Source organism: Budorcas taxicolor, chromosome 14 (assembly GCF_023091745.1).
Source record: "Budorcas taxicolor isolate Tak-1 chromosome 14, Takin1.1, whole genome shotgun sequence".
NCBI classification, from domain to species: Eukaryota; Metazoa; Chordata; class Mammalia; order Artiodactyla; family Bovidae; genus Budorcas; species Budorcas taxicolor.
In genome coordinates, this window is record NC_068923.1 from 79,110,007 (window position 1) to 79,133,351 (window position 23,345).

A 23,345-nucleotide genomic window follows, 5' to 3' on the forward strand; every position below is an offset into this window, starting at 1 on the left:
CAACATACCAATGAGAGCGTTGGGGGCAGGAAAACAGCTTTCCGTCCACAGCAGTAACGTACACTGAGGAGTCCCTGAGAGCCAAGTGCTGATCCCTGACCCTCATGACCTCCCTCAACCCTCCTTAAAGCCCAGCTTCCTGGCTAACAGCCCTGCTCAGAAACTACCTGCCTGACATGCAGAGCAGGCCAGCCCTGATTTGCCATCACTTGCTCTACTTTATGGATAACGTGAAGTTGCTCAGTGTCTGACTCTTTGTGACCCCGTGGACTGTAGCCTACCAGGCTCCTCCATCCACGGGGTTTATGGATAAGGTAACTGAAATGAAAGAAGACAAGAAACTTGCCCGAGAGGTGAGCTGGGCCATCCGTCTGGGTTCCTCGACTCCAGGGTCCACGTGGAGAGGCCTTGGTGGGCTCCTGGCATGAGGCAGAGAGACGCAGAACGGGACACCCAGGTGAAGTGCTGCCAACGCTGGGGACCACTGTTTCCTTCTCAGGCAGCCACGCAGCCGCTGTTGCAAGGGCATGGAGGGACATCTCCCAGGGACAAGCCCCTGTCCCTGAGCCATGCCCACCCCTGCAAACTGTGGTGTTGCCTTCTACCTTCCCTCACTCCCATCAGTCGCAGCCCAATTGCAAGACAAAGCTTCTTCCACTGGGGCTGACGTGGGGACTTCAGGCCACCCAAGGAAGTCAGGGCTCTGGCACATAGCCTTGGCTGTGGCTCCAGCCTCCTCCCCACCCTTTCCATGCGCTTCCCATCAGGGGTCGGCCTCTCGGGTGGTGCTGAGCGAGCTCCGGTGTGCCTGAGTCTGTGCTCCTTTCCCGTCAGAGCTAAGTGGAATCTCATTCCAAGAGCTGGTGTGAAGACTCCCCAGATCACCCGGTTCCCCCAACACATCCACCACCACCTTCCCCAGGGGGTCTCCACCTTCCTCTTTGTCTACCAGTCACCGGAATACGTGTGTTCTTTCTCTCACCAAACTGCAAGCTCCCTGCAGGCAGAATCCAAGAGAACATCATGTTCTGAGCGTCCAGGGATGTGCCAGGCTCCCCTGGCGTTCACTCCAGGAATGTTTATCAAACTGGATTGAGCTGTTGGAGTGAAATCCAAAGCTCTCAGGGAATCTTATTATCACCTGAGCAGGGCCAGAAATGCCTGGGTGAAGGAAGGTCTCTGTGTCCCAAACACTCACTCCAGGCCTCCCCGGAGAGTGGAAAGGAGAGATAAATCAACACTGTGGACTTAAAACCTTGGCTTTTTAAAATTTCCCCTTTAAGCCATGTTTCTTGTTATAATCGGCTCCAAAATCTTAATTCCCACAAAGACATGTCACCTCCAGTCTTTATAATGTCAAAATGTCATCGGGTAATCTACCCAAGTCACTCTTAACCTTGGCATCAGCCATCAACACCTGCGGGGCAGGCACAGCCCAAAGCCACTGGGAGGGGGTGGTGTAGTTAGCCTGTCTTCCTGCCTCTCCTGTTTCTATATATACACGAAACAGTTATCAGAAATAAGACCACTGTCTCTGGTGCTCAAGCTAAATCTTGCAAAGATGATGTCCTTCTGCTCCCTCCTTAAGCCATGCAGGAAGGCTTGTCTCCAGAGCTCTGTTATCCTCGAAACACAGAGACCAGCCTCGTCTTTCTGCATCCTCCTTGCTTTCACCCACTCATCTGCTGCACTGTAAATTTTCTCCCCAAATTCTTTTTCTTTTCCATTGTAAGTGTAACACTTTGCTAAATAATGGTGATGCGGGTTCCATCGCTGGGTCGGGAAGATCCCCTGGAGAAGGTCATGGCAACCCACTCTGGGATTCTTGCCGGGAGACTCCCACGGGCAAGAGGAGAGCTACATTCCAGAGGATGGCAAAGAGTCTGACATGACGGAAGCAACTGAGCCAGCAAATAATAGTGAGAAAGATGGCTTCTTTAAGAAATGCAGCCCTTTTGGTTTTCCAGCTTGCAGATTCTTTTAAGTCCTTCCTTTGGGGAATGCATGCTGTTCTGCAGGCTCTCTGTGTCTGTAGAGGTGCTCTGCCAGGACTTGAGTCACGGCAAGATTCAGAGGTGTGTGCATTCCTGTATGCGCATCTGAATGTGAGTACGTGTGCAGTCCGCTCTGTGAGCATGTACCCAGCTACACAGCATGGTCTTGTATCAGTTCGGTAGCCTCACCATATACACATGTGCTCCTCACTTTCTCAGCTCCCCTTGCTGTATTTTGGGGTCATATGCTAGTTTTGACCAATGAATTGTGAAGAAGAGTGACTTCTGGGCCAAGGCAGCTTATGTGTCCATGTGGTGGAAGCTGTTACTAATCAAATGTTTGTATTCTACCCCCCGACTCCTAGTTGAAGCCCTAATCCCGAGTGCGATGGTATTTGGAGGTGGGGCCTTTGGGAGGTGATTAGGGTTAGATGAAGTCATGAGAATAGGGCCCCCATGATGGGGTTAGTGTTCTAAGAAGAGGAAGAGAGACCAGAGCATTCTCATTAATATCTCTCTCTGCCATAGGAAGACGCAAGCAAGAAGGTGGCCTTCTGCAAGTCAGAAAGAGTCCTCACCAGGAACCAAATCTCCTGGCACCTTGATCCTGGGCTTCCCATCCTCCAGAACTGAAAATATAAATGTTTATGGTAAAAGCCACTCCGTCTATGATATAGTGTTACAGCAGCCCGAGCAGCAGTCTTGGGGAGATATATTCTAGAAGAAGTAGCTTTGAGGTTGAAGAAGGCTGTAGCTATGATGTGATATTTCTGGTGTGTTAGGCCTTGAGATTTCAGGGCTGACTTGTTGCAGCAAGTAGGATCACTTTGTTTCTAAAATAATGCAGAAAAAAGCAACTTCACAGGGTGTTATTAGGCCTGAACAGGTAGTCACTGTTTCAAAAATCCTGCCTGCATTCTCTCTCGGGTAACTCAATTAAATTCAGCAAGTGCCTAAGGAGCACATTCTACCTGCCTGGTGCTACGTTGGGTGTAAGGAAGGCAAGCCCAGGGACCCAGCTCTCAGGGACATGTTAGTCCAGCAGCGCAGATCTGTGAACAGACAGACTCAGTCACTTCAGCCCTGCCCGACTCTGGGCGACCCCATGGATTGCAGTCTGCCAGGCTCCTCTGTCTGCTATCAAGTGGCAAATGTCCAATTATTGGAGGGTATGCAATACCCGGGAAACAGTGCTTAATTCTGGAGAATTCCGGAAAAATGACCCCAAAAGGATAGATGGGTAAAGATTTGAGGAAGAACCAGAGCTTGCCAGGAGAGAGGAGACAGAGGCCCCGCCCCAGGTGAGATGGGGACTGATCAGAACGTGCTTAGACAGGAGGGCCATTGACGGGTCTCTAGAAGAGTCATCTAAGCCCCAGGAAGCCCAGATTCCACTTCCTATGGGGATGGGTCACTCCCAGTGAGCAAGCAGGGCTGGTGTGGGGTCTGGGACACATGAAGTTCTCATTCATTCGTGGGAAAGAAAATTTAAGGCCGTGAAAACTGTCCCGTTTTCTTTGTGTTCATATTGAAGGGACCAATGGCATCTGCGTCTGCCTCCACAGGTAGATTGTGAGCTCCCAGGGGACGAGGACAGGCCTGGTCGCACATGCCACTGGGTCCCCAAAGCCCAGGGCCTGGTCTGCAGCCAGAGCTCCTCAAAGCCCTGTTGAATCCAAAGGAACTGCAGAGCTGAACAGCAAAATGGAATGCCCCTCCAGGGTCCGCTTTCCTGAATCTCTGTGAGGGTGGTATCGGTGATGTCAGTTCAGTTCAGTTCATTTCAGTCACTCAGTCGTGTCTGACTCTTTGCGACCCCATGGACTGCAGCATGTCAGGCCTCCATGTCCATTGCCAACTCCCGGAGTTTACTCAAACTCATGTCCATTGAGTCGGTGATGCCATCCAACCATCTCATCCTCTGTCGTCCCCTTCTCCTCCTGCCTTCAATCTTTCCCAGCATCAGGGTCTTTTCAAATGAGTCAGTTCTTTGCATCAGGTGGCCAAAGTATTGGAGTTTCAGCTTCAGCATCAGTCCTTCCAATGGGTATTGAGGACTGATTTCCTTTAGGATGATCTGGTCGGATCTCCTTGCAGTCCAAGGGACTCTCAAGAGGTGGTGTTAGCTTCCTCTCCCGGAAACCTAGGGGAGTCTGTGTCGGTCCACGGCGCCACCCTGTGGCCAGGCCTGGGAACTGCATCGTCTCGGACCACAGGCTCCCTCCTCTCTCTTATTGGTAGGGTCATCTTCATCCCACACGCCCCCTCTCTCCCGCCCCAGTTTCGAGGGAAATAGGGTTTCTGAGCTGGTCATCCACCGGCCCACCTCCTTCCCCCTATGAAGTCTCTGAGAACGGACAGGCAGTGTTGACCTGGGTTATTTTGACCCTTGATACCTGAAGTCCTTGTTCACTAAGAGGTGGCCGTGACAACCCCGTTAAGGCTGCCAACAGAAGTGGCTCTAATCCCAACTAGCTGTGTGACTCTGGGCACTGCCTCACCTCACCGAGCCTCAGCTTACCTCTCTATCAAATGCAGATTATACAGCTCACAGAACGGCTGGCTGCAAAGACTAAAGACCATAAGCCATAAAAAGTGAGCTCAGGCTCTATGGCGGGCACGGGCTCGACAAATATAAACACAAAGCACCGCATTTCTATTACTCCACCTGAGTCTCCCTTCGAGGCGGTGAGGTGGACATTCGTATTTTTTCCATTTTGTTGACAGGAGCACTGAAGTTCCGATCACTTAGGCCGGGGGTCCCCGGTCTCCTGGATCTAAGTCCCCTGATGATCTGCAGGGGAGCTGATGTAATAACAACAGAAATAAAGTGCACAAAAAGTGCAATACACATGAATCATCCTGAAAACCACTCCCAACCCCGCCCTGGTGGGTGGAAAAATCGTCTTCCACGAAACCAGTCCTGGTGCCAAAAAAAAGGTTGGGGACCGCTGGCCCAAGGGACCTGCCTGGGGCCTTTCTGGGAGGGAAGTTAGGACTTGAACCCAAGCCTTCTTGTTCTCCCAGCAGCATCCCAGGCGGCTCCTCGAAAGAAGAGATGAGTGGGGCAGAGCTGCTGAAGACAAGTCAGGAGACAGCAGGAGAGGAAGAAAGCAGATAACTCAGAACTGGAGCGCAGTGCAGCCCTGCTCCATCTCCTTCTGGATGCTGCAGTCTGGCCAAAGGAAGTTTTCATTTCAAGCCCGGTCCTGAGAAGCACCTGGCCACGTCAGGAGGCCTGGGCTCTGGTCTCGGCCATTACCCAGCAGCTGTGACTGGGCCACGTTGAGAATTCCCCTCCTTGGCAAGATGAGCCGGGGGGTCGGCCAAGACGCCCCTCTGAGCCTCTCAGCCCCCAGCCTGTCCTGAGGCTGCCAGCCCTGCACGTGTCCAGGATGGGGGAGTCATCACCAATGGTCCTGAGACCTCGGGTGGAAGGAAGAGAGGACACAGCACTCTGGCCCCGGGGGGGGGGGGGGGTGACAGATGGAAAGAATAACTCATGTCACTCTCGTGAACAGGAGATTAACATTAATCCTCGCCGGGCCCGCAGCGCTGGGCCCAAGGAGGCCCACCCAAGCAGCCAGGGGAGCAGGAGGCTGTGAGGGAGGCGGGCGGGGGGAGCTGGGCCCAGCGACTTGGAGGCAAGATGAAAAGAATTAAATGCGCTGAGGCTTTGAAGACCCACACTGGGCCAAACGGGAGGAGAGGCCAGCACTTGGAGACCCCCCCCATCCCCTGGGTTCAGAAGACAATGCTATGCCGGGTACCCACTCCTTTGTGGGTAGAGGGGTGGCTGTGTGTTTTTTCCTTTTTTTTAATTGCTTTGCCTTTGGCTGATGTTTCAAATACGAGTGGGCCAACTGGGAGACGTAATCACAGGCCTTTCATACATGCCTATCAATGGCAAGATGAATGGTCTGGGTGGTGCTTGAATCGTAAATAACAGTGGCATACAGGGCAAAACGAAAGAGAGGAAAGCAAGTGAAATAAATCTATTGGGACTCTGGGGCCACCCTTTCTAGGAAAACATCAGGAGGAGAAAGGCTTGATTCTTGTGCCAGACCGAGGGCCAAAATTCTGAACACTCCTCACGTGGCACCAAAGGAGCAATTCTTTGACCTCAAATGGCTTCATCTGATCCATGTCTGATCCACGCTTGCATCTGACCCCGCCGGTGCCCTCCGCAAAACAGACACAACCCTGATGGTCTAAATGAGTGCGGGATGGGGGTCTGCCCAGCCTGGAGTGTGGCTGTGAGTTAGCTGACCCAAATCTGTGTCTTTCCAGCAACGTACTGACCTTATCTAAGCCTCAGTTTCCTGATCTGTAAAATGGAGCCATTACTAAGAGTGTGTGGAGATGGGCATGGCAAACCTACTCCAGTCTTCTTGCCTGGAGAATCCCATGGACAGAGGAGCCTGGCAGGCGACTGTCCTTGGGGTCACAAAGAGTCGGCCACACGCTAAGGGTGTGCTTGTGAGTTGTGACTGAAATACTGCACACGGAATCTAGTGCACAGCCTGTTGGAGCCCCGATTTGTGGCTGCTAATGACTGAAGGAAGTAACTGGAAACTGAAAATCCATCCCACATGCCACGCTGGTGGGATTAATTTTTTTCCCTCTTCAGGGAGACGCAGGCTGAGGAACCAGGGGTGACAGTGATGAGGGAGGCATCAGGCTAGGGTTGGGGGTTGCCTGGCCATCCCTCCTCCCCTCCCTCCTCTTTCCACTCCCCTTCAGGCTTGGGGAGGTGTCCCCTGATTCAGGCTGCGAACTGGCAGACATATAGCCCTTGCCACCCTTTCCTCCAGCCTCTGGGAGGGCGGGGTGGGCAGAGCACTCTCTGAAGATGCTGGCCCGGGAGAAACAAACCCGAGACCCCAACCCTCACTCACCCCAGGCTAAAAGGCCAGCTCCCCATTAACAGCCACCCACTCCCCTCTCGGGGTACTCCACTCCCCAGTGTGCTCAGCTGAACAAATGGCAAGTTTTGGGGGGGAGCCAGCCTCTGCCCTTAGGAAAAAAAAAATTCCTACCTTCTCTCCTTTCTGTTCCAAAGGGTTAGCTCTGCCTGCCCCAGAGAGGCAGAAAACCATGAATGGCGCAGAAAGGAAAGGTAATGGGATGAGATATTCGGGCTTCAAATGAGAGCCCGAGTTCCAGGAGGACCTTTGAAGGAAATCTTCCTTTGGGTTTGGCGTTTCCTGCCACCTTGTAGCATCTCAGCCTGGCTGGGGTACCCCGAGGTCTTCAGCCTTCTCCTCCTCTGCGCCCTGGGGGCAGCCAGCTAGCGCCAGTCCCTCTCCACGGGGGGTGCCACCCAGATGCCCCCGCCAGGGTGCCCAGGGAGAGGGACTGCGGCTGCCTGTCAAAGGCCGCTCAGGCTTGCAAGGGAGTGATGTGGGTGGACAGGGCCGACTCGGGGCATTCGAGACAAGCCCAAATGCAAACAGACACTCTGACTTCTCTCCATAGCCGCTCCAGGCTCCATCTCTCAACACCATCACCAGGGAGTCAGGACTTGGCATCTCAGACACAGCATCCAGCACTTAACGCCTGGGGAGCTGGGGCAAAATGCCATCCCAGGCACCACTGCAGTGTCCCCAGGGGAAGCTTGCAGGGCCTGGCAAAGTACCTATGAAGGGACCTCTATTAGATGTTGGAAGAAAAACAAGTTCCTGACCAGAATATGCAGAAATCAGAAACCAGGCCTGTTGAAAACATATACACACAAACCAAAAACCTTAGGCCCCATTAATTTGTAACACCCAAAAGAGTGACATTCAAATCTGTGATAAGTCAGTGAGTGGCAAAAACAGAATCCTGGAAGTGGAAAAGACCCAAAAGATGCCTGTTCTGGTGATTCCCGGACGTGATCCCACAAACTGCCTGTGTTGGAATCACAAAGGGAGCTTAGCAAAAATGACTGATTTTAGGATCACCGATGCTCAGAAACATGTGCTTTTATCAAAGTGCCCAAATGCTTCTGATGACAACCAGGTTTAGAAACCACTTTGATCCTCCACTCTTCCAACTTTCCTGTGGACACGAATCCCCTAGCGACCTTGTTCACACGCAGACTTGTTTCAGGAGGTCTGGGGTGTGGCCTGAAACCCTGCATTTCTAATGTTGATGCTGTTGGTCTTATGACCATGTTCTAAGTAGTAAGAGGTCTCTTTGCAACCTCCCCTCTATTGAAACTGGCGGAATACATCTGGGGGCTAGAACACAGGTTCTTCCGTCTTGGTACAGGAAGACTTCAGTGAGAGGCGGAGTGACAGGTAAGGAAAGAGTTTATTAGTATAGGAGAAGCCGGCAGGCAAGAGTTCCGCCCCGAGAACGTCGTGTGCTACAGCTTTGATTTTTATTTGTTGGCTGCCCTGGCTCTTTCTGCGGCTCACGGGCTTCTCTAGCTGTAGCGCACAGGCTCAGTAGTTGTGGCATGAGGGCTTAGCCGCCCCTAGGCATGTGGAGTCATAGTTTCTTGATGGGAGAGCAAACCTGCGTCCCTGGATGGAACCCATGTCACCTGCATTGGAAGGCAGATTCTTAGCCGCTGGACCACCAGGGCAGTCCCGGGCTGCAGTTTTATAATCAGAGGGAAATTGGGAGCAAGAAGACCACCTTCCACCTCATTCCTGTGTAGACATCACACTTCCATCATCAGTTCCTCCTCCATGTCGGATGGGGGAGTTTTCTTGTCCCCACAGGGTCAAAACGGGACTGTCATGATGCAACGGAAATGAGCTGAAAGGCAGTTACATATACTAAGACCTCAAATCATTTCAGGCCTCCATCGGAGCTCAGCTGGTAAAGAATCCACCTGCAGTGCAGAAGACCCTGGTTCAATTCCTGGGTTGGGAAGATCCGCTGGAGAAGGGACAGGCTACCCACTCTGGTATTCTTGGGATTCCCTTGTGGCTCAGCTGGTAAAGAATCCGCCTGCAATGTGGGAGACCTGGGTTTGATCCCTGGGTTGGGAAGATCCCCTGGAGAAGGGAAAGGCTGCCCACTCCAGTATTCTGGCCTGGAGAAATCCATGGACCGTATAGTCTGTGGGGTCACAAAGAGTTGGACACGACTGAGTGACTTTCACTTTAGTACAATGCACCTTTCCTTGTATTTTCTTTTTTGTGTCTGCAGAGGAGCTTGTCGTAGGAATCCTGGGCTTCCTGATCTCACTGGGCAGGATGAGGGTCTCATTTTACAATTGTTTTGTTGCTTTGGTGCCTGTTTCACGCTTCTGTTGCGTGTTTTGTTGCTAAACAAGCCTGCTTGGTTTGGTTGCTAAGCAAGCCTGCTTCTTGAGTGATCATTCACTTACAGGGTCTCCCATATTTGGCCATCTACTTACCATTCCCTAGCGGGATGAACTATTTAACCACCTACTTTGGCCCTTTTCTCTGTCCCAAAAAAACTGAGCTCTAGGCATAGGGGGAGGCTGAGAGGGGAACCACTGAGTTAGGGAAAAAAAATGAAGTGGGTAGGGATGAAGCAGAGGGAGGCTGGAAGCCCGTTCGGCAAAAATGATGGGAGAGTGGCCCTTGAGCCAGCAGAACACCTCCGCTGGGAGATTTCTTACCAGACAACACTCTTGGGACTTGTTGCCTAATGATGGTTGCAGGCATACGATGGAGAACATTCAGAACCGTGCCAGGCGGGGCTCAAGAAAGGAGAAAGGCTCTTGCAGGAACACCTTTCCCAACATCTGAGAGCTGGCAGGGCTGGACTGCAGCTGCCCCCACCTTGGCAAGATCAGCTTCGCTTATTCCAGAAAGCTCATCCAGCACCCGCACCTCCCCCCCCCATACAAGTATGCGTATGTGTGCACGCGCGCACACACACACACACACAACTGGGCTTCGCAAAAGTGGCAGCACAAGTGAGTCCCCTGTCCTGAGGGCTCTACCCCTGGGCTCATCTCCTGTTCAGCGCTGGTTGCAGCCCTGACTTCTTTGCACCTTTTCTGCCTCCAGGCTTCTCCCTGGCCTTCCTGGAGGGCCCACAAACTCGGCCCTTGTAGCCCTTCTGCAAACCTGGAGGCACAAGTAAATGAAGACTCCCTGGGACAGCCCTTGCCCAGGAGGAATGAGAGCTGGTAAAGAAATTGCCCTCTCCTGGGCCTCCCGTGGGCAGTGCAGGGCACCCTCACTTGCTCCCCCACCCCGTGTGACCAGCTGAATAATGCAAGCTTCTAATTGCTCTCACGCCTTCCCTGACCCCCATCTCTGTGTTCCTGTTCCCTTAGGTCACTTCCTAAAATAAACTACCTGCATGGAAGCCATCCAGGCTATGCTTCTGAGGAAAACCACGCTCACACACGCCTCCAGCAGTAGCAACTAAATCCTGCCAGGCAAGGGAGTAGAAGGCTGGAGACTGCAGAGAGGGCACAGAGTGACCCGGGACGTTTGAGGTGCTCCCTGAAGCCAGCACCCCTGCCTGAGGCTCATGCAGCTGTGCAGGGGTGTTCTGAGAACAAATTATGTCTTGTTCAAAAAATAAAGTCCTCTGTGAGATATGGTGAACAAGAGCAAAGAAGCTGAAAGAAATGAGGCTTGTTTAGCCTGGAGAAGAGAAAGCAAATCGCTGACTTCCTAAAACTTAAGGGCTGGCTTTTTGGTGGCTCAGATGGTAAAGAATCTGCCTGCAGTGTGTGAGACCCAGGTTCAATCCCTGGGTGGGGAGTATCCCCTGGAGAAGGAAATGGCTACCCACTCCAGTATTCTTGCCTAATGAATTCCATGGACAGAGGAGCCTGGAGAGCTACAGTCCATAGGATCACAAAGAGTTGGACACGACTGAGAGGCTAACATACATACTCCCAGTTTTTAGGTGACAGAAGCAAAGAGGAGGGAAGACAGGCTGAAATGGGGGCTTAGGGGGGCAGTCCACCCATCAGCACGTGGCCAGTGGAGAAACGTCATCTCCGGGTGAAGTAATGAACTGCCCGTCATTGAAGGCATTCAGCTCATGGCAGGGGACAAACCTACTGGGGAATATGGATGGGATTTAATCTTCAGATGAGAGCTTTTAAAGTTGTTTCTTCTCTGTGCTGTGCTAAGCTTAGTCGTTTAGTTGTGACCCACTCTTTGTGACCCCGTGGACTACAGCCCGCCACGCTCCGCTGTCCGTGGAGATTCTCCAGGGAAGAATACTGGAGTGGGTAGCCTATCCCTTCTCCAGGGGATCTTCCCGGCCCAGGAAATGAACAGGGGTCTCCCGCACTGCAGGCGGATTCTTTACCAGCTGAGCCACCAGGGAAGCCCCGTTTCTTCTCTAGTGCCTTCTTTAAAAAGCACGAACTTTTCAAACTAGGATCGTGGGAATAGGGAATCAACCCCAAACGAGGGGATATTAATTGATCTGCTACCTCATAAACTCCCCCAGTCCGACAACACACCACACACGCGCGCGCGCGCGCGCGCGCACACACACACACACTAGAATTGTCTTTTAGTTCTGGTGTTTGCCTAGAGCAGACCTTTTTCTCCTGAGGTCTTGGCGCCACCTAGTGGCTCATTCGTCCACTACAACATACATTGAAGATAAAATGTAGCTGAACCCTCTTGATTCGGGCATCAATTCAATAAAAAATATATTAAATACAAGATGTGGATGAGGGACTGTGCTAGAATCTGAGGTGCAACAGTTAGCGAAGAAGACGTGGGCTGTTCTTCATGAGGCTCACAGCCTAATGGCATAGACAGCAAACGAGTAAACAGCAAAACGCATCGTTGTACATTATCACCACTGTACATCGGAATGTCATCGGAAAATAAATCCATTGCGTGATCGAAAACCACCCAGGCAGGAGGAGGCCTCCCTGAGAAACCTTCCGAGCTTGGCGGGACGGGGTGAGCGGGTTCGGGGTTCAGGGAGCGTGGGGGAGAGGTGAGAACATCCCAAGGAGACAGAGCGCGCGCATGCCTGGTGGCATCGCCAGCCCGGCTCCTCAAGGGTCCCACAGGTCAGTGTCTTCACTGCGAAGTGAGGAGGACGAAGCGGGGTGCGATGAGGCTGGGGAGAGGACCTAGGAGCGGTCTCCGTGTATAAACCCTTCCCTCCGCGTAAGCACACAGGTGCTTAGAGTGGGTTCTTCCAGAACAGTACCTGGTTGAATTTTAATTCTTAAAAAACTCCCTGGTGGTCCAGTTTGATCGCGGTTTGATCCCTGGTCGAGGACTTAAGATTTATGCTCCGAGTCAGCTAAGCCCCCTTGCCTCAACAAGAGAAGTCTGTGCACCTCATTGGAGACCCAGCACAGCCCCAAAAAATAAAAGAAAGGAAACGCCACCATGTGAACTTGGCCATTTGTTCCAGTGCAGCAGGACAGCTTCCAGGGCCATCAGGGACAGGTGTACACGCCGCTCAAGACAGCCTACGGCCATCTGCTCCAACCCCGCGTGACAAGCTGAGCAGCTTCTGAGTCCTGGGATAACTGCACTGAACCGCATATTAAAGTCTAGGGCACGGGTCTCAACCCTGGCTGCAAGTCACCTGGAGCTTCTGAGAATCCCAAAGTCAGACTGCACCCCCAACTCAGGAAGTTGGCAGGCCTGCAGGTGGGTGCAGCCACCAGGGTTTCGAAAGCCCCTGGGTGATTTCAATGCTCAGCCAAGGCTGAGGACAGCTGATCTGATCTCCCCAAGAAAAAAAGAAAAATGACTCCCAATTAATGATAGTGGAAGTCACTCAATTGTGTTCGACTCTTTGCAGCTCTTAGCCTGCCAGGATCCTCTGTCCATAGATTTCTCCAGGCCAGAATACTGGAGTGGGTAGCTATTCCCTTCTCCAGGGTATCATCCCGACCCAGGGATCAAACCCAGGTCTCCTGCATTGCAGGTGGATTCCTTACCAGCTGAGCCACCAGGAAAGCCCAAGAATACTGGATTAGGTAGCCTATCCCTTCTCCAGGAGATCTTCCCAACCCAGGATTTGAACTGGGGTTTCCTGTACTGCAGGCAGATTCTTTACCAGCAGAGCTCCCAGGGAAGCCCCCCAAGCAGTGAAGGTTATATTGATACAAGCAAGCAGGCTGTTTTCTTCCTTGAAAGGAAGGCTCATCCCCAGGCAGAAGCCCCCTCTCTGGGCCCCCGGCCCTAGCCAGTCCACTCGGCTTCAGCTCCCACCTGGCTGTTTCACAGGCAGACAGACCTGTGAGCTGGGCCAGTTACAGGCAGGAGTTGTAAGGCTTGGTTAACTGAGCAAAGGCTGGTGTGTGCGAGGCGCAGAAAGCTGAACTCCGGGGCAGTGGGAGTTTGCTGCGAAGTAAGAGCTTTGGAGAAGGCAATGGCACCCCACTCCAGTACTCTTGCCTGGGAAATTCCATGGACGGAGGAGGCTGGTAGGCTGCAGTCCATGGGGTCGCGAAGAGTCGGACACGACTGAGCAACTTCCGTTTCACTTTTCACTTTTATGCATTGGAGAAGGAAATGGCAACCCACTCCAGTGTTCTTGCCTGGAGAATCCCAGGGATGGGGGAATCTGGTGGGCTTCCATCTATGGGGTTGCACAGCATTGGACACGACTGACGCAACTTAGCAGCAGCAGCAAGAGTTTTATTTGCACGGCAGCCAAGCAAGGGGGTGGAAGTCAAGCCTCAGACCCACTCCCACGAGGGCTCTGCCGTTAGGGCTATTTTCAAAGGGGAAGAACAAAGAGGCTAGGATTAGTCATTTCTTTCGATGTTTCTCAACTGCAGCCTCAGGGCTCAGGATGTTTCTGGTTTACATTCTCTAACCAGGTGGCCCATGGCTAGGGGGCCTGTGAGCTCATCTTGACCTGGGGAGACACAGCTGGAGAGTTTGTATGTTAATGACGTTATCTATTATGTTATCAACGCAGCAATTGTAGTCATAACAACCTCAGTCATCTGACCGGTTGCTTAGTGTTCAGGACTGAGGTCAGAAGGGTCAAGAAAGGGATTGAGGGGACTTCTTTGGTGGTCCAGTGTTTAAGAATCCACCTTCCAATGCAGGGGACAAGGGTTCGGTCCCTGGTCTGAGAAGATCCCACATTCCCATGCACTGAATGAAAGACCCAGTGTAGCCAAAAAAAGAAAGAGAGATTGAAGTCAGAAGAGACAAGCAAGGGAACAAAGTCTAGGGAAAGGAGATTAACCACACGCTTGGTAAGGGAAGTGGGTTTTAGGTTGCCCTGTTGCCACAGCCCAGTTACCCAGCCCACAGACCCGTTGGTTCCTCAAGGAGCAGGGGCTCCAGACTCCTGAAGCCAAAGGCTCAACCCAAGTCACATATCAAAATGGCCTGGGAGCTCGTAATGAAGGAGGAAACAGACAGAACAGGCTCCATCTTGAAAGCAGGACTCCATGTTGGGCCGGACTGTGGACTTTGAGCTATGTGCCCAGTATTTATGGAAACGAAATACCAACTGGAAAATCAGTCCCCTCCCGCCCCCTCCCATGGAAGAGCCCCAGGGCTCGAACCTAGACTCTCCATCACCTAAAAGAATACACTGATTATCTGTGTAACCAAATAGAATCATAAATTCTACCATGCTTATTGGGTTATGACCACAGGCCTATTGATAATTGTCCACTGTTAACTACCTAGGCTTAAGGCATACAAATCACGGGTTTAAGGCATATGAATCACGAGTTAACTTTTATTGTATCTTTCTTTTCCTTTGTTCAGACTAGTTTCAGAGAAGTTGGGGAGGAGGGTTTGAACATGTACACTTAGGGTATATAAGGTTTTCACAAAAACTGGTCAGGGTCCTTGGCTAAGAGGAGACTCTGCCTTGGGCCCGCTGATGTAATAAACTGCACTCCACTATCTAACCCTGAATATTCACTGGAAGGACTGATGCTGAAGCTGAAGCTCCAATACTTAGAACCCATTCACTGGAAAAGACCCTGATGCTGGGAAAGATTGAGGGCAGGAGGAGAAGGCGGCTATGAGAAGGAGGATGAGATGGTTGGAGGGCATCACCGACTCAATGGACATGAGTTTGAGCAAACTCCGAGAGATGGTGAAGGACAGGGAAGCCTGGAGCGCTGCAGTCCATGGGGTCTCAAAGAGTCGAACACAACAAAGTAAGGAATTGGCAACATACACTTAAGAGACACACACACTGCGTAGGTTTTTATGTATTATATGTTGCTGACGATACTTTCCTTAAAGGAAAACTACGGACACACATCTCAAAGCTTAGAAGTGAACTTGCATGCTCAGTCACTCAGTCATGTCTAACTCTTTGTGACCCCATGAACTGCAGCACTCCAGGCTCTTTTGCCCATAGGATTTTTCGGGCAAGAATACTGGAGTGGGTTGCCATGCCCTCCTCCCAGGGATCTTTCCAACCCAAGGATCGAACAGAGTCTCTTAGGCCTCCTGTATTGGGAGGCAGACTCTTTACCAGTGCTGTCACCTGGAAAGCCCGTACAGCATGTCCTTCCCTAAACTTATGCAGCCATGAAACATCTCCAGGGACCAGTGCTCCCAGGAGTATATTTTGGGAAACGCTAGTCTGTCCTCTCAGCACATAGTTCTTTGCCACCAGCAAGCAGAGCAATTAATTGTCCCTTGTGATGAGGGTAGGGCAGCAGCGCCCACAAGACGTGCTGTATAGAGTGAGGCTCAGTGACACAGCTCGCTCAGAATCGTCATCAAGCGAGTGAAGCCACAGGACTGGCTTAGAGCCTAGAAAACAAATGAGGACTAGCTCAATAAATACGAATAACTGAGCATCGGGTGACATTTTAAAGTACTCTGCTCACAGCCACCACTAAGCTTTACTGTCTCTTTCAGTCTCATTTGGATGGGGCACAAATACATTCAGAGGCAAGGTGAGAGGGGAAAAAACAGATGTTTCATCATCGGCTACAGTATCTCCTCCTTAGAGAATCACAATGTACCTATCAAATGGAAGGTTCTAGAATTCCTTTAAAAAGAAGTGCTGAACTGTATTTAACCCAGAGTTTCCAAAATCACTCAGCCCTTGGACTCTTTTCCTTGGGTCATATATTTCATAGAGCATGTTTTGAGAAATGCTCCACTATGGCTGTGAATCACTCTTTGCAAAAACAAAGAGCACTGAAACATTAAGTAACTTCTGGAAACGTGTGCTGGTCAACAACACAGAGGATGAAGAGCCACGAAACCACAGACCCCACTCTAATTGCATCTCGACACTTTTGCCGTAAACCAAATCGCCAAAGCAGCAATACATTTCCCACAATGTCCCTCTTTACGGTGTGAAGTGGCGGGTCTGCTGATTACAGCACGGAAGTGAACGTGGCCCACAGGGGACCCACCGGTCAAGTACAGAGGCCAGACATTTCTAGTCTTTCCCTCTTTGAAAGTGAAAGTCGCTTAGTTGTGTCCAACTCTTGTGACTTCACGGACTGTAGCCCGCCAGACTTCTCTGTCCGTGGGATTCTCCAGACAAGAATACTGGAGTGGGCTGCCGTGCCCTCCTCCAGGGGACCTTCCCAACCCAGGGATTGAACTCAGGTCTCCCACATTGCAGATGGATTCTTTACCATGTGAGCTACCCAGCAAGCCCTCTTTTCCTCTTTGGTAAAAATCAAATCATTAAACAACAGTCATCGTCACTTATCACATGACTACAAGATTTTTCAAATAGACTTGACAGCCCTTCAGTTCAGTTCAGTTCAGTTGCTCAGTCGTGTCGGCCTCTTTGCAACCCCATGAATCGCAGCACGCCAGGCCTCCCTGTCCATCACCAACTCCCGGAGTTCACTCACACTCATGTCCATCGAGTCAGTGATGCCATCCAACCATCTCATCCTCCGTCGTCCCCTTCTCCTCCTGTCCCCAATCCCTCCCAGCATCAGAATCTTTACCAATGAGTCAACTCTTCGCATCAGGTGGCCAAAGTACTGGAGTTTCAGCCTCAGCATCAATCTTTCCAAAGAACACCCAAGACTGATCTCCTTTAGGATGGACTGGTTAGATCTCCTTGCAGTCCAAGGGACTCTCAAGAGTCTTCTCCAACACCACAGTCCAAAAGCATCAACTCTTCGGTGCTCAGCTTTCTTCACAGCCCAGCTCTCACATCCATACATGATCACTGGAAAAACCATAGCCTTGATTAGATGGACCTTTGTTGGCAAAGTAATGTCTCTGCTTTTGAATATGCTATCTAGGTTCATCATAACTTTCCTTCCAAGGAGTAAGCATCTTTTAATTTCATGGTTGCAATCACCATCTGCAGTGATTTTGGAGCCCCCAAAAATTAAGTCTGACACTGTTTCCACTGTTTCCCCATCTATTTCCCATGAAGTGGTGGGACCATATGCCATGATCTTAGTTTTCTGAATGTTGAGCTTTAAGCCAACTTTTTCACACTCCTCTTTCACTTTCATCAAGAGGCTTTTTAGTTCCTCTTCACTTTCTGCCGTAAGGGTGGTGTCATATTTCCTGATTTAAAAAAAAAAAAAAGGATGCAAGAAGACAACCGGAGTTTCTAATTATTTTCAGCCAGAATTACACAGGCCAAGAAAGCAAAATACAAAAGCTTTCAGCTCTATATGCCAAATAATTTTAAAGTATCACAGCGAGGACAGGGAAAGATGGAAATCAACGAGATTACTGGAATGATGTAACCATTTCATCTATTTGCATAAATACGTAAGTTTTTTTATTCTCATTTCCAAGGAATTTCGCATGATGTCTTGAAACAGAAGGTGGGGCAGGGGGAAGGGAACAACTCTCTGGTTGGTTTAAGACTTGGCAAACACAGTTCTTCTCTGTGCCATGATGCGAACCCACGTTCACACCTCAATCGTGATTCTCGCAAACCGATACTGCAGGGAGGCAGGCGGCCTCAGCAACACAAGGCCCCTGTCCAGCTCTGGCTGCCTGGACAGCATGTCCAGCAAGCCCGTCAGGCTAACAAACCCCAGGGCTTCCCCACAGCCAACGGCCATGGAAAAATCTCCGTGTGTGACAAAGCCAAGGAGAACTCTGGAGCAGTGAGAAGTCACAACGGGGAGGGGGCCTGACCACAAGCCCGGGGTCAGGGGCTGGGGCCCAGCTGCAGGGCTGCCCTCTGGCAGGCCCTCGGACACGGCAAGCCCTCGGTTCAGCCTCTTCTCTAGCTTCTTCTTCTCCTTCTGTTCCCGGATCTGGCTCTTGAATGGGTCACTGTGCTTGGGCTCCTGGGGCCCATGGTACAGCCGATCACGGCCGAGCTGCAGGCGATCCTCCTCGGCTGGGACACAGATCAGGGTGTGTGGGCCAGGGCTGCCCTTCCCCAGCAGGGCCAGCCTTACCCACACCAGGGCCCTGGGGAAGCCGTCCAGCATGGCCAGGCAGGCCTCTCTGGTTAGTCCTTGCTGCCCTCTGCCGGCTCGCTGGGTCGCCTGACGGCCCCCAGGCCTGGGCCCGCACCAGGATGACAGCTGCCTCAGTAATCTTCTACTCCTGCGTGAAGGGGGAGACAAGCCTTATGAAGATATTTTGTTCATGGAGAAAATAAGCAATCAGGAGACTGGGCATTGCTAGAGTTCATTTGCTTTTTTTTTGTTTAATACTCAATGTGGGAAAATGATCAAAGCTTCAATTAAAAAAAAATTAAAACTACACATTTTTACATTTTTTTAACGATCCGTTTCAGGTGTCTCCTATTTGAGACTGAAGGACTAAAGGTTTAAAGCTGAAGGCCGATAAAAATAAGACGGTGGGGTAGAATCTACCGCTGTATTCACAGTGGGAGGGTTAAAAAGTAACTGATAATTTTGATGGAAAAAGAAAGCCTAAGGGAGGGACATTTGTATGAAAAGTCAGAAGGAAAGATACGAAATTACAAGGTATTATACAGAAAAATAAGTATACAGCAAAGGGGTGGCACGCTTTTAAAATCCGAGCACAGAACAAAGGGTAAGTAATAAGCAGAATCCAACAGGCCACAGCAATGCCGTGAGCACACAGTCCCCTCGGTGGTACAACAGTATCACAACAAATGAATGGATCACCTCGTCGGCCACAAACGCAGGTTACTCAAAACCAATGAGAAGAAATCTAAGTCAGCGATTTAAAGAAAGCTTGCAGAGGTTCTTGATTCCTTAAGACTATAACCGTGAGGGTACTGCTTTGTGAGCAAAGACTAAACAAAGTAGGTCATAAATGGCCTTGGTTTAGGTCTATTGAAGCGGTATTTTAAATCATTTCAGCTACATCATGCCCCAAATCAAGTGTGTATGACTTTAGGCTTTTCCCCGGGCCCTTAAGGATCCGCTGACTTTCCCTGCTAGAAGATCTGTAAATTCACTTGGCCTTTGTGTAAAGGCACCATGATAACTTCTACATCCTGTGGCCAGGGTCAGTATCAAAAAACAGACAATCCAAAAGAGGCATCAGGACGTCTTGTGCACTTACCTCAGAACGCAAAGAGGGCTGCTGGCGGCACTCTGGCTGGCCGCCTCCTCGGTCCCCACCCCGGCTGGACCATCTGTGTCCATGACCCCCTCGGGCTCACTGGAGTCACACAGGGGTGCGCCCTGGTCATCAGACAGCTGAGCAGTCCTCCCAGGCTCAGGAACATGAGGCACCCCATCTCTGCTCGAGCCACTCTCCCCACCACTTGGAGAGGAAGCTGCAGGCGACTCCTCTGGAGCCTGGACTCTTGACTCCCAGTCTCGAGTTAACTGCTCCCAGGGACAGTAAAAAGGTGCCAGGGTGCCAAGCTTAACGTAGTTGGGCCGTTTTGCAGGAGGACGTCTAATGGGAATCAGAGAGGAAAACCAATTTCGAACAATTTAGGATGGACAATCAAAAGAACCATGGCCACTGAACTCCATCTCTATTTAAAAAACAAACCTGCAGGGACTTTCCTGGTAGTCCAGTGGTTAAGAAGCCACCTGCTGATGCAGGGCACACAGGTTCAGTCCCTGGTCCCGGAAGATTACCAAAGAGCGCGCCGAGAGCCCATGCTCCAAAACAAGAGAAGCCACCACGATGAGAAGCCTGCACACCACAGCAAGCAGTAGCCCCCACTCGCCACAACTGGAGAGAGCCCGGTGCACCCAAACTAAACTAATTAATCAATGACCCCAAAATAAATAACAAACATACAAAAATTTTTCAAAGAAATGTAATTTTTTTTTAAATGATAATAACCAATTCTCCTGGCTGAGCTTTTTTTTATTGTTTGGTTTTTACTATACTAGATAATGCACCCACAAAGTCACCCCATGGGCACCCCTCCACGGAGCACCCCTCCTGAAGGACTGCAGGTAAGGTGTGCTCCTGCAGCTGGGCAGTGATGCCCCTGCACCCTCAACAAGGTTTGAAGTTTCCAAGATGCAAGATGGGGGGTGGTGAAGTTTCTCTCACCCTTGACCTCTGGTGACCCCACTATCCTCCACAGAGTCACTGTCATCATTGGTTTCTCACATATCCTTCTACAGACATTCTTTGAACATACAAGCCGATAATGCACATATTTCTTTCTGTTTTTACCCATCTTGCACAAATAGTGGCACACAGATCCTGCGCTCTTTGCTTAACCTTATTCATTTAACAAAATATCTAGGACCTCACCTTATATTAGCACATCTAGACACCCTCACTCTTTTGCACGAGGCTCATGGCCTCAGTTATCTAGACAGACAGGGCATCATCTCCTGCAGGGCATTTCGATTATTTTCAAGCTTTTGCTTCCACAAACGCTACTGCCATGAACAACCTTGAACACATTGCACAAGGACAAGTGTGTTCACAGGATCAAGTCCCGGGAGTGGAAGTGCTAAGGCAGCGAGTATTATTAGCACTTGCAATTTAGATGGTTATCTCCAAACTGCCCTCCATACGAGTGACACCAGCTGACCTTTCCAGCAACAGGTAAGTGAGGGCGAACCTTCAGAAAGCCACAGACGAGTGGGAACCAGGGCCTGCTCTGGTATGTAACGACCCCAAGAGGTAGGGAGCGGCCTGGCTATGGGCCCTTCTGGGCGAGGGGACTCTGTGAGAGCCTGCGTCTTCAGACTGACGGTCTCCTCGGGGACAGGCTCAGATCATCCTTCCTGACTTGGCTTCTTACTATGTGCTGCATTCTAAGATCCCAAAGGCAAATGACCCTGTACTGGGGGTTCAGTGTGAGCCTATATCCTGGAGATGGAACCAAACGTGCTCTGGCCTCTGAGAGGGGCACCTGGTCAAAAACTCTCCCAGGGTACTGGCCTCACCCAAACACCTTTAAAAAGAGAGATGGACAATTTACAAAAAAAGAGATAAGAAATGGTGAAAACACAAAAGGGAAGACAGAAGGCGAGCTGCAATTTCACTCATACCTGATGCTGATGGAACGCACATTCACATCTTTGAAAGTTGGCAACTTGGAGGTTCACACGCAGGGCTAACCGCATGTTTACTCTCCCGCTTCATCACTGCCCACCACCATCCTCACATCTCTCTCCTGAGAAACCTAGATCCCACAGTTCAGCGCCTGCCTACTAAGTTGCTTCGGTCGTGTCTGACTCTTCGCAATCCCATGGACTGCAGCCCACCAGGCTCCTCTGTCCAAGGGATTCTCCAGGTAAGAACACTGGAGTGGGTTGCTGTGCCTTCTCCATAGTTCAGACTCACGCCCTTTACACATACCCTCAACTCCTTTACCCCAGCAAAGCCCATCCTGGGCTTTACATCCTGGTTGCATGCAACCCTCCCCCTTCCCCAGTCCAGGACCAGACTGGCAGAACATGGCTGGGGAAGAGCACGCAACAGTCCTCACTATCAACACCAAACTCCAGTGGGCTCTTACATTTCTTACAAATCCCCTGGGTTTCTCCTGGTGATTCCATCTTCCACTCTCCAGGAACACCGTTTACATCAATCCCTCGCTCCTTAAACCTCTGACAGCCTCTCTCCCCCTATTCCTAGACGATATTTCCTTGCCTATTTTTCACTGAGAAGACAGGCACGGTTAGAAGATTACTACCCAACCTCTCCGCAGAGTCTAGCCTACCTAAATCTGTAGCATTTCAGAGTCAGCCTTCCAGCCTATTAAAATGAGAGCGCTGAGCCTGATCCTACGGAACTGCCACCCCTTCCCCTGGTGCCCCGATGCCAGCCCTCTTCCCTGCTTGAGGGCTTTGCTCTTGCAAGTTAGCCTCCCTCACCTCTCCTGGATCCCCCCACCAGCCTGGAAACATGCACTTCCAAAGAGAGTAAGCTCCACAAGGGCAGCACTGCCTTCGCCTGCCCTGACCGCTGCTGTAGCCACAGGGCCTAGACAGGCTTTCGACACATGGCAGGTTCTAAATTAACACGTGTTAAATGAATAAATCGAACAAATATGTAGAGACGCATAGGGAAAGCTGTTCATGGAAACAAAAAAGCAGAAAGAACATAAAGGGCCACTGATAAATCACAGAATAGCTACATGGCACCAGCCAAACCTGGCCCACTGCCAGGGGCCAGGTATGACCCACGAGCTAGGAATGGATTTACACTCTTAAATGGCTGAGAAAAACACAGGAGATTAATATCCTACAGCACATGAAAATGATAGGAAATCCACAGAGTGAGACGCTGGAACATAGCCAGGCCCACTCGTTTACACATTCTCTGTGGCGGCTTTTGCACCATGCTGGCAGAGCTGAGCAGTTCCCATGGAGACCACAAGGCCCAGAAAGCCAGAAATAGCTATCATCTGGCCCCTTACAGAATAAGTTTGCCAACACTTGGTGTACAGTCGTATTTACTGATGTGGGAAAATTTTCCATAATATACAGTTAAATGAAAAAAAAGCAGGTTTCAAAATAGTATATGTCATATAATGCTTTAAAAAAAATTCCAACTTCTCTGGTAGTCCAGTGGCTAAGACTCCACACTCCCAATGCAGGGGGCCGGGGTTCAATCCCTGGTCAGGGAACTAGATCTCACACTCTGCAGCTAAAGTTCCTGCATGCTGCCACTAAGATCAGAGATCCTGCCTGCCGCAACTAAGACCTAATGCAGCCAAATAAACAAGTAATTTAAAAATTAATTAAAATTTTAAAAATTTATACAGAGAAAAATCTGAAGGATGAGACATAAGCATTTCTGCCCATGACTATTTAACAAGCACAGAGAAGCCCCTGCATACTATGGGAGGCATAGGACGGCTGCCCTCAAACGGCCTGTGAGCCAGAATCCAGGAAACTTTCGCCGCTCACTCGCCCACTGATTCGTCCATCATTCAAACCACAGCTCAACTGTTCATCATTCAAACCTGGGAAGTCAGACAGGGCCCGTCTCCGTGGCTACAGCCATCCATAGGAGGCAACCGTGGAGCTCAGAGTCAAGGAAACACAACATTCAATTATTCACCCATTCCTCAGTCAACAAACACAAGTATCCGGGCCCACTGTGCACTGGCTAG

The 23,345-nt window shown here is 50.6% G+C and overlaps 1 protein-coding gene across 1 annotated transcript in view; it reads right to left on the minus strand.

Moving 5' to 3' along the window:
* Positions 1–17,643: 17,643 nt before the first annotated feature.
* POP1 (POP1 homolog, ribonuclease P/MRP subunit) overlaps positions 17,644–23,345 on the minus strand; it is a 33,947-nt gene continuing 28,245 nt past the window's right edge. The window contains exons 15-16 of the mRNA XM_052651947.1: positions 19,361–19,702; positions 17,644–18,406 (exon numbers count right to left, since the gene is read on the minus strand). Coding sequence (XP_052507907.1) covers positions 17,755–18,406; positions 19,361–19,702 — 994 coding nt within the window. The 3' untranslated portion in view covers positions 17,644–17,754. The remainder of the gene's footprint in view (positions 18,407–19,360; positions 19,703–23,345) is intronic.